This window comes from Varroa jacobsoni, unplaced genomic scaffold (assembly GCF_002532875.2).
Source record: "Varroa jacobsoni isolate VJ856 unplaced genomic scaffold, vjacob_1.0 scaffold_533, whole genome shotgun sequence".
NCBI classification, from domain to species: domain Eukaryota; kingdom Metazoa; phylum Arthropoda; class Arachnida; order Mesostigmata; family Varroidae; genus Varroa; species Varroa jacobsoni.
Window position 1 is genome coordinate 6,785 of NW_019213435.1, and position 11,220 is coordinate 18,004.

The 11,220-nt window shown below is 41.8% G+C and overlaps 1 protein-coding gene and 1 long non-coding RNA gene across 10 annotated transcripts in view; one reads left to right on the top strand and one right to left on the bottom strand.

The window, feature by feature from the left end:
* Positions 1-572: 572 nt before the first annotated feature.
* LOC111261208 (uncharacterized) lies at positions 573-5,133 on the bottom strand. Of its 2 annotated transcripts, XM_022834517.2 has the most exons (3): positions 4,047-5,104; positions 3,650-3,691; positions 573-2,258 (listed from the first exon to the last, which is right to left on the bottom strand). In XM_022834517.2, the coding sequence occupies exons 1-3, from the start codon at positions 4,220-4,222 to the stop codon at positions 2,174-2,176; spliced, it is 303 nt and encodes a 100-aa protein (XP_022690252.1). In that variant the 5' UTR covers positions 4,223-5,104; the 3' UTR covers positions 573-2,173. The 2 variants fall into 2 exon arrangements, with proteins under 2 accessions (XP_022690252.1, XP_086824734.1); XM_086968608.1 differs by lacking the exon at positions 3,650-3,691 and having other exon boundaries at positions 4,047-5,133.
* A 336-nt stretch (positions 5,134-5,469) lies between these two features.
* Positions 5,470-11,220, top strand: part of LOC111261215 (uncharacterized) — a 57,599-nt gene continuing 51,848 nt past the window's right edge. For 3 of the 8 annotated variants that reach the window (XR_002680844.2, XR_002680845.2, XR_002680848.2), the window contains exon 1: positions 5,470-6,325. This is a non-coding gene — a long non-coding RNA (uncharacterized LOC111261215). The remainder of the gene's footprint in view (positions 6,326-11,220) is intronic. The other 5 variants (XR_015311399.1, XR_015311398.1, XR_015311397.1 and 2 more) reach the window with 4 other exon arrangements.

Below are 11,220 nucleotides of genomic sequence, written 5' to 3' on the forward strand. Positions count from 1 at the left end.
TTACAGAATAACAACGAACACGATCGATGTTTCGACGCTGAACTAATGCGATCTCTGTAATAGGTATGATTTAAAAGGGCACTGTGTAAACACTAGTCTCTATCCTAAAATTGTTATTTTGTTTAGGAACGAAGGTACACGTATAAAAAAAAATTAAAATTATGCCTAATAGGATCATATCTTATTCAAATCAGCCAATTCAAAAATGATACACTGACGTAAAACCGTACATATATTGAATATGGCATAAATACAGCATCTATATAACTGGCTAATGACTTGTCCGAGCTGCCACCTGTAAATTAGAGCAAAATGAGCGCCATCGCATAGGGTTTAAGTACTATTCATTATATGGGCTATAGCACAGGAAAGTTTGTATATATTTTAAATAACGTGCGATAGGATCTTGCTACGAAGAATATGCGTAATCTTTGTTTATATTAGAGAAATTTTAGCTAGATTTAGCCAATTCGCAACCTATTAGAGCGAAAATTTAATTTTGACCTCGAATAACTGTACGAAATCAAATAATATCCTTATCTAATTACGATAGATAATCAATACGAACCTAATGCACCATTGAAAATACATTTATTTTTCCTTTGAGATTCAGTCTGTCGTGTCTGTAATTATCCTTATTATTGGTCATGTCTCTCGTCTCTTCGAGATATATATATATATATATGTGTGTATATATAAGTCATCAGAAATTATATATCTTTTTCGCACTTTGTCTCGTCCTTGTTTCATAAATTTCTTCTGTAGCTGTAGCTAGCTAGAATTTTTTCGCGATGTACAGATGTGCCTTAACGAAACCTGGCCTGGTCTCTCATCTTCAAGCCGGACACCTTCAAGCGTTATAGACAGCTTTGTTCACAGTTTGGCTCCTCATTGTATTTGTATATCTAATGTATTAAATCATCTTGTTTTTCCAACATGGGGATCCGTCCTTGTTCATTTTCTCATCTATATGTATTTGTGCTTGAGTCCTGGTGAGTACTTCCCATAGTCGATTCAGGCTGCTTTGGAATTCATCTGACCTAAGGATGGTCGTCCTCGGGGTCGTTTACCAATTTCTTGCTTTGGACTGCCTCTTCTTAATTACACTTCATGTCACGGCCCCTTTGTGACGGGCAGAGCGCCTTCATGCACTACGCTTAAGCCTTGTGAGTTCCTTGTTACCAGCCTCGTGTCTCGCTTCATGCGGTTTGTAGATAATAACATATTGTGTATATATTTAGGCATCGCAGTGGTAGTAGGAAGAAAGCGCTGCAAGCGCTACTCATCAGACGCATGTCAATCGCGTGCTTTTCTTTTCGAAATTATATTGTTCGAAAGTAGGCTGATGATGTCGACACGATACCCTTTCCCTTTTGGACTGAAACTTTGTGGCACTCGTCAGCAGCACATATAGAACCGTAGTTGTTCACGTAGATAAATCGTGGATATTGTTCGCGTATCTTAATTTAATTTCAAAACGAACGTATGAACGATACAGCGTGTCACAGCCATGAATTTCGCACACTATTCAGTCTTATAGGAATAGAACAGTAGCTATGGTCGTTTTTGTTGGGAGCTACGCAGTGGTTATCTTCCTCTTTGCGCGTACTGCATAATAACAAAGCACCGGCAGGCGATTGTTTATCGTCAGCGCTTCTCAACAAGCTGTGTGTACGTGTGTGTGGACAAAGAGGGAGGGAGGAAGGGTGTCTAAATGAAACTCAGGACAAACGTATACGCGGCGAAAACGCTACAAGGCCATGACTCGATTCAACGGCATATCTCGTATAATCGTCGAGTTCTCGCAGATGTGTTTCCCCGACGTACTCCCGTATTGCGTTGGGGTTTTTCTGTTATTCTGCTAATTTAGTATCCTTTGTTCTTCTAATTCCTGTTATTTTTTCGACCTGATCGCGAACAACACTCCCGTGTCGCGCGCGGAACGTTCTTCATTCTAGTTCTCCATGTAACCACCACGGCTGCACGTCATCTCGTCGGCATCTTCAGCCTTGTGTTTTGCGTCTCTTGCCAATTGGCATTTCTTGTGCACTCGTTACGAGGAGTGGTAAAAGGGTTGCTAGGCATTCGTGATGACCCGTCTAAGGCGAGATTTTCGGGGGTAACGATTTTACCAGAAGGACGCAAATTCGATGGGGATGATGAAGATCATTTTTTAACCATATAGACGTGGCAATGGCAGGGCAGGGTAGACAAGTCCTTCCCAGTTCAGCTCAACAGGTAAACGCTGGTACTCATCCCTATAAAGCCAACAACAAAAGTCCATGTGATTAGCTCATGTCAGGGTCGAATAACGGTAACGAAACGAAACAAAACAAAAAGACGATGAAATAGCATGAACATGATTTGACACGGTGTATGGTGTAAAGTCTTGTTTATAAAAATGTTAAAAAAATAAGAAGCTGTATTAATTTATTTTATACGCCGTCTGTACCAACGGGTACTTCTAACGCACAGTGATTGGAGAGGTCACTGCCAAGATGGCCTCATCGTTTGCATTGGTCTTGGGGTCATTGTCCTCTATGATTCGACGGCAAAATAAAAGATAATTAATATGTGAAAGTACTGCGTTTATTTTAGAAATATCTGACGCAGGAATCCTAATCAAGTTTGCCAGTTCAAAAGTCGATTAGATTGAATGAGTCTGTACAGATTTGATTGGCCCAGGCGGACATAAGGGTTCAATTACGTAATACTTGGCGTTTGCGTCTGCCCCTTAGCTTTTGCTCGCTGATTATAATACACAGTGTAGAGAAAACTCAGCATTTCCTTTATACAATGAAAAATGCTAATGGACCTTCAAGAGGGAGTTTTGAGAGGCGATCGATGTCTGACGCCGGCCAAACTGTCAAAGTATGGATAAGGTCTGCATCAGTACAACTCAAGAAGGGCAGAGAAAGACTTAGCTTTTGCGGATACGATTCTGAATCCAGTCAGGATATTAGACAAATATATTGTGATCTCTTGGGATAAACAGCGAAGTGAAGCATAAATAACGCAATACAATCCACCGTTCCTGTCCGAGTCATGCAAATGAACACACGGTGATGCCACAAGCATAAATAGTCAAACATTGTCCTGGCAGACATATGTGTGATGTGTACTATGAAATTCTATCTTGAAGTGTATAGGAAATCTGTTGATTCAGCTTTTTTTTTGCGGTTTATCTGTACTTCGAGTTGGCTTTAAAGAAACCCTTAAAGATCAGACAAGAAGTCGTCCAGTGACTACCATGCAGTCAGTAGCTGCGTTATAGACTACAGTAACAATGTTAATAGAAGCAATAAAGGGAAAGCACGGACATGTATACATAACCACATCGTTACTGAAGTTACTTTATTTCTATTTCAGTTTCAACTCACCGGAACACGGCCAGATGAACCGGCTTAAGGCATCAGTTTGGGCGAATTCAACGATGGCGTATAATACAGTTTCATTTTAAAACATAGTGACTACTGAAAACAAGGCCTGATTTTCAGCAACAGCGTTTCATCAAATTAACTTACGAGCGACCATACGTTGGCGTACTTGAATTGAACAGATTCGGTGTAGATAACGTCTCAGATATTTTAGTGTAGCTAAATGATGTGCTATGGCCAATACGAGTAAATATACGTAAGGACATACTTACTGAGAATCGGGCGCCACTTCTGCCCGGGGATCGCGATCAGCCCTGTAACGAAAGCTTAGCTTACTTTCAGCCCATCACAAGGTGTAACAGCTGTTATAAGCGTTTTCATAGTGAACAAACAAAAAGTTCAGAGCTGATAGATCAGTTAAAACATCAGATAAATACGAACGCAGCGGCTTGTGCTTTGTCTGATCCAAACGTATGCTAGACTAAGATTACTCGGCAGGTTCGAGTATCTAGAAACTGGCCAAAAAAAAGTTAACGTTCAATTGAATTTGGTTTGATAACTGAAACATTTTTTCGACGGTTAACACGTCTATTCACATCGACGCAGCTGGCGTCCCAACGACATTGCAAATAATGTTTTGCTTAGGAAATTCAAAACTGGCGCACTTACACTGATCGCTTGTTAGCAAAGAGCATATAGCCGCACTTGCAGACGCCGGCATTGAAACGGAAGCCTGTCTTCTTGCAAAAGGCATCGCAGTCCATGCGCTTGATTCCGTCAGCGTGAGCCGCTACTACTAACAGAAGGGCAAGGAAAAGGGCAAGCAGCTTTGCTAAGGCACTCATATTGACTGTTGACTACTTCCAGCTATTTCTTCCTATTATTCGTCTACAGAAAGGTTTCAACTACTACTTGCGTAATGTTATTTGGGTTGACGAGCGATTGTCTCTTGTTCACTCTGCTTTCTGTGTCCTTTTCCTTTCCTACAACAGCTCGTAGAGCTTATCTGTTCGCTCTTGTCAGGTCTTCGTTCTTCGTCTCAAGTCCTCGATTAAACTGAAAGGGCGACAGTTTGGAATTGAGAAGTTTGACTGGACTAGTACTTTTAGCTGCTTTCCCTTGACGGCGAACTCCGTGCAAACTGCCCTTGCCTGTTCTTCTGGCGTTAAACTTTGGATTCAGCTTTTTTTTTTTTTTTTTGTAGAAATGTTTTTCGACCTGTGCTTCTTCCTGAGGGATACTGACGTACTAACCTACCGCTTCTGCTTTTATTGCTGTTCTTAAGTTGCAGCGGCGGCAACTGCCGCGCCAAAGGACCGGCCTGGTAAGGGGAGGAGTCGCGCATGCGCCCTGTGAGGAAAAAGACTTGTGCGTTTGCTTGGCTTGTGGTAGTGGCTGTGAATTCGTGGTAGTCGGCGGTGGAAACGACATCGTTGGTGCTGGTGCTACCGTCTGTGTGACACTGACCCTGCCTGCCTATTACATGAATGCTGATGCTGCTTTGGGGACAGGACAGGTCTCGGGTGAAGGGGCAAATGATGGCACGCGTTAGCGACGTAACCGACATGGCCGAGCCACCATAACCAAACCGACTAGTGAATAGGGGCGGCAGAAGAAAAAGCGGCATTTACGTCAAACGTAAAACCCATAGGACCGACCAATCCAGGACACTGATCGCCACCGTGGTGCTTACCTTGTGTCAACGGCATGCAAGCACACATGTGGAGATGCAGCAATCTAAAAAAATACACTAGACACATATTACAGACACAGAACTCAAACATACGCGGACTTACGGCTGCAATCAGATGTAAGCATATGGCAAACGAACTAGAAGAGGAGAACCACCGAATGGTGATGACATATAGACGATGGCTGGCGCACGATAGCTAGCAAAAGCCGACAGGGAACACCGATGCTGGGACTTGCGGCAGCTCACCCGGCTACTAAGGAACTTATCCAATTAATGTACTATCCTTCCTACGCACTCTTTTCAGCTGAAATCAGTTTCCTTTTCGTAGTACCCCTATGTTCCACTATCAGTACCCACTTGCAGTGTTGTAGATTTGTCATTGTATGTTCGCATAAATGCATCTATGATAGTAGTACTGATAAGCTACGTTCGAATTTTATTCAATAGCCAGTGGTGTGTGTAATTTTTCGGGTAGTTGTTTTTTGGTACTTGCTGTCCAGCTAAATCTAAAATTATTGGCCGTGTGCTATTCGTTTTGGGAATACTACTGGTTCTAAATTATAGACGTAAAGTTTTACTGCCCACCATCGACTTAATCGTGGTACCACGAAATATTCATACTGTATACCTCATGCCTGCGCATGCACATGTAGCCCCTGTATATATATGTATGGATTTGAATACCTGCCTTTACTTCAAGTGAGTAGATTTCCATTGGGTTTATTCAGCTTCCGGTTATGACGGCAATGGCCGTTAACGGCGTAGTTTCAAAGCGTCAAGATTCGTTGACGACACGGGAAGCTGCGCTTGATACGTAGCCAGACGCAACCAGGAGACAGGCCAGCGTCGCTGCCGTCACTGCTGGCGCCGCAAACAGCGGTAACTCGACAAAAACGGCGACATCAGCAGCAGCTGCAGCTCTAACAGCAGTCGTATTAGTACGCCAGAAGCTTCGTGGCAACTTTTCGTTGTGAGCGCGGCTGGAACGATTACAGCCGCGAAGTGCAGGTGGACGCGCAGGTCCAGCTATCGGCGATTCGTTTAGGAAGTATTGTGTCCCATCTTCTAGTGTTTCTGTCATGACTGACCTGACATAATATCATTTTGTGCGCCTTTTGCACAAGGGCCGCCGACGTTTTCCAGAGGATTGTGTACGAATTAATCAAGTCGACTTAACTTTTCTACACAGAAGGAATTGGCGCATGTGTCTCCTGCGCACGTTGTTTTCTTAACAGGACCAAAGGGAGTTGGCCAGGTACGACCCAAGGCTATCATATTCGACACTGATTTATCTAGGAAAACTCTACACCGTTCACTCATTTTGTAAGAATTTACACGACATTATTCAGCCATGTAACGTGTAGCAACGTAATCTAGTACCTATGTTTACTGTTCAAAACGGTATCACTGTTTGCGTCATCGGCATCACTGACAGAAAGATTGTGGGCAGAAAACGATGGCATATTTAATGACATTTGCCCTCGTAATGGTGCAGTTGTGCTAACATGTTTGCTTACATGGATTTAGGAACATGCAAGATTGTCTAGGTCTGAAACCGGGTGCGGGCTCGCTTCGTTTCACGCGGGGACCAGCCATGTGCAACAGCAGTACTCGAAACGCTTACGTTTGATAACATTGATCACTGAAACATGTATTGCTGACTATGGTCGTATCTCGATTACAGGCGCAATAGGTCATCGTTTTTTTACATATTATCTCGTATCTATGACTCGAATGTATACAATATATTCCCATGCATTTAGGCAGAGCTAACAACTATATTTTTCTATTGACTTTATGGTTTTACATTGCAGAATATTAGGTATCCGTGCATTCGTGCTTATAGTAGCATGGAGGTCTGAAGTGAGATGGAAGAATCGGAACTAACCGCACTAGGGTGGCATTGACTCTTCAACCGCCCAGCTGCCTTTTGGCCACATTTTGAAAATATTATATGTTTACATCACAGGTATCACGGGCAGAAATTTTGCCTTATGTGACCATTTATATGCTCATTAGAAATAGCTAACTAAATGACTAGGTCTTGGTTAGAGGCCTGTGGCAGGGCACGGGGAGAGAAAGCCAAAGGAGACATCAGTTGATAAGCCATAGAAACTTTTCGTATAAGGCGATAAATAAGTTCAGATACGACCTTACAAGTTACGATTAAATCCAACTGGATATTACACACACACACACCGGAATCACAGGGGAATTTCTGAGTCGAAAATTAGGGTCGCGCTTTTCCCTCTTCCAACCTCTCCATACCAATAACCACCTATTTAGTTCATATCACGAACGATTTTATTCTTTAGCCTATGTCTGTGCTTTCGACAAACCAGAATAGCAACGTTGTTGTCAACGTGTTGTTCTAGAGATTTATTGAATGACAGTCAACAAAACGGCAGAGGAATAAACGCTTATTTACCATAATAGTCACCAACTGAACAGGTAATTTAACTATCGACACGGATATTCCAAGAGAAATAGCGCGCTCTATTTTTAACGTATGTTTACAATAATTTAATTCGTTCTATGCACGAATCTGTTTATATTAGATAGAGAGAATCGTTTAGTCAATTAAGCTTTTAAGCTGTTCTTGTTTACGTTCTACAAAATCAGCGAATGCGATCGTCACTTTATCGTCCAGGAAGATGTGTAAAGATTTTTCAGAGCTTAATCTGGCTTACATGCGAGACTTAGCGCCGCTCTGAAAGCAGGCCTAAAAGTTTGGCATTTGTGACCTGCTTGAGAGCCTGATCACCAACCAGTTGCTGAGTGTTCCTAACAGCGGCCATGCACCTGATGCATTGTACCTTAAGGGATTCTTAGAACACGTCATTCCAAGGGATAGCTTTTGCGTATGATAAGCAGACTAGTAACTGTTAGAGTTTTGGCGAGGATCGTATCCTTTTCATGGCCCGCTCTTGAAAATTTCTTCAAGTGATCATCGTTTCCATTCCGTTTATAGTATATATATATATATATATAGCACATTTTTTCGAAACGAAACATCGAGGCGTTACGTTCTCGTCTTAGGGTACATATTGTGATTCAATCGCAAAGTAAAGCCCGCTAAGCGAATACATCGAGGTAGCCGTAAAGAGAAGATGAAGACCATTTCTTGTGGTACGACATCAGTCTCGCATAGGAAACGTGAACAACGCTGTTTTGGGTAATATCTACCCAAAACGTTCGTTTTATTGCGGGACCGTTAGTTGTAATGCAGTATCAAGCGCAAATCCGAAATGGTAGATCTATTCGTTTGTTTAGCATAAAGTGATCACAAGCAACTTGAGCCTGAGCGTGTCGGTGATTGGCGCTCAATCGTCAAAAGAGCAGTAAACAAAGCTGCTTCCAGCCGATGTCAGTGGGTAACGAATCCACTTCAGACATATAATACGACATCTCCCAAATTAGAAAGATCACCTGGACTATAACATTCAGACTTCCTATTTAAGAAGCAAAGCAGTCCGCAGATTATTTGACGGTATACCAAGCACATGAAAAATCCAATTGTCAAAACGTTTCCCATAGGAAATGCAGTAAACTCGTTGGCAGAACACGTTCAATATGTCGATTGCTTTTTTTTTTTAACGAGCTGAAAGATTCGCCAAACGCACACCGTTTTGTAATACTATCGACTTGTTTCGTGAATGCTCAGTAGTAACGTGTCAAAATTAAGGATCAGCGAAACACAGTACAGATAGATGTTCGAAGCTTAACATACGGTACAGAAGTAGGCTATTCCAGACGATTAACCCGTTCTCGTATGAAACGAAGTGTCTCGCCGTCCGGCTGGCGAATTCAGACCACCATGTTTCGGTAACCTTCGAAGGTGCGCACGCTACCCCACTTTGCTACCATGGTGAAAAACAATGAAGGTCAATTGCCTAGCCACGAGCAATCTATCCACCCACAAAAAAATTTTAGCCACGTGCAAATTTTAATTCGGTCTAATTAAAGCTAGAAACTTTAACATAGTGATCCAACAGAGCTACGCTGCAAATGCCCATATGGCCTAGAAAGGGAGAGAATGATCTGAAGAAAGTAATCTCGATCGTATCCGACTCATTTCTTATTAAAATCAAATTTCCTCTTTCCGAACCCACTCGAAGAAGCATGAATATAAGCCGCCCATTTTACCTAGTCAAAAAACTTCTTTGTAATAGAGAAGGGTTGAAGGAAACTTGCTTCTTAATTTTCACCTTTCCAGCTTAGGTCATAAATGCAAGTTAGGCATTATTTTGCCTTTTTTTTTTTTAATATCAAGAATTTTATTGTTCATAAAGAAAGACAGGTTGCAATTTATAGGCGGCGAGCAAGACCTTTCAAACGTATCCTGCTGCGATAGAATTTAGAACAATGGACGTACATAATCCTGAACAACTCTAAACTTACTTAGTATCATGCGAGATCGGTCGTGAAACGTAACGAAAACAACAATGGTCTATGCAACAACAAGAGGTCTAATAACAATAGTCTAGCAGAGTGTTATTCTCCATGTGCTCCAATGTAATTTAGCCAGCGCGGACTTTTTTTTTTTTATTTAGGTAGATACAGAGCTTTGAGTTCTACGGCCATAACCTTTTGTTTATTTCAGTGTTATTCATTGATTTCTATTCTTTGCATACGCTCGCTCACTGCAATTTGGACTTCTTCGGATGCATACTTGAAACTGTAAGGGCAATATGATCTTGTTGTTTCTACGCGTGACCGTAAATGCCCTTGTGCTCATCTGTGTTGATAAAACATTTCCATTTAAATATGGCCCATTTTCGGCCCCCCGTGCGTTCAGCTGGCGCCACGTCTTCATGAAACACAATACCGCAAACGTTGATGTGGGCAGATAATAACAGGAACACCGATATGCGATATCGGTGCTGGCATTGCCAGAGAAAATAATAAGCAAACGAATACTTCAAACGAAGAACCGAAAATCAAAGTAGTTGCCTCCATGTTAGCACAGATAGTTTTATAGCAAACCTATGTAAATTGTACGTAGCGTAATTTTTACATGCGCCAGTGAATAGGTGCATTGCGTACAAATGTGCACCGGAAATTCTGAACATCGAAATGAGTTTGTCCACAATACGAACTAGGCTCGAGCTAATGCCATTTGCGGCATCAGGATAAAATATGGCCCTCATTGGTACATTACCAATAAATGCCAAAGGAGGGTCGCGTTTTACTTCAACATTTGATCACAGCGAAGTAGGTAAGCGTACCACAACACAATCAATTTTTGCTTAAAAAAAAAGATGCCGCAAACTATTATGCAAAAAAAGGCATAATAATCTAGATATAATCACAGTTATCGGGTACGTCAAGGCCTTGGCGATTTATGACGCGCCTATGCATCTGTGATACTTTACATTTTGTCTCGTTTTTTGTACAAGATGTATCTTATTTGCTATTACTATGATGTAATGTGTTGACAGTTGGCATTGATTTTAAACGTTACTGGAAATTAATTATTTAGCTATCAACATTATACTTTGAACATGACGAAGACTATCTTAGCCACTTCTGGCGTAAAATCACTCATGTGGAACACGTAATTATACCGTTGACGAGTACCGTAGATAATATCAGGTTTCTTAAGGTGAACGAAGATTCGATTACAAACACTTTTTTTTTTTGCTACCTGTCTGCCTGCGTTATATGCTAGTTTACGATTTGCATAGCTTTTGGAAGCGCGTGAACGCGAGGAGTTTAATGGTATGCATGATAAAAGGTAGTTCAATGTGTCACTCGTGCGATGGTGGGGACGCGGAGTCAATCCCGGCTCTGTTTACCGGCAAAAGTTGCCAAAGGGAAAAGAAGCACGTTTGTATAGTTCTAGTTGTCACAGATTGTTGATTTGAACCGCAACTTAATGTCACGGCACACGGAACCTCAAAACCGTAACAGGTGAAAAGGGGATTGCTAGCATAAGGGGAGCTGCCATATGCACATCTAGTACAAGGAAGTAAATTCGAGTAGAGTCCTTCACAGCGCCCCGTAAACACGACGCTTCGCGTACGATATTTGCACAAGGGGTAAAAAGGGAGAGCGGCCCATTGGACTTAATATTAGTCCCTTGTAAAGCTCACATTTTTAGTGTGGCTGATTGTTAAAAATGAGGTTAAATAAATTAATACTCACAAG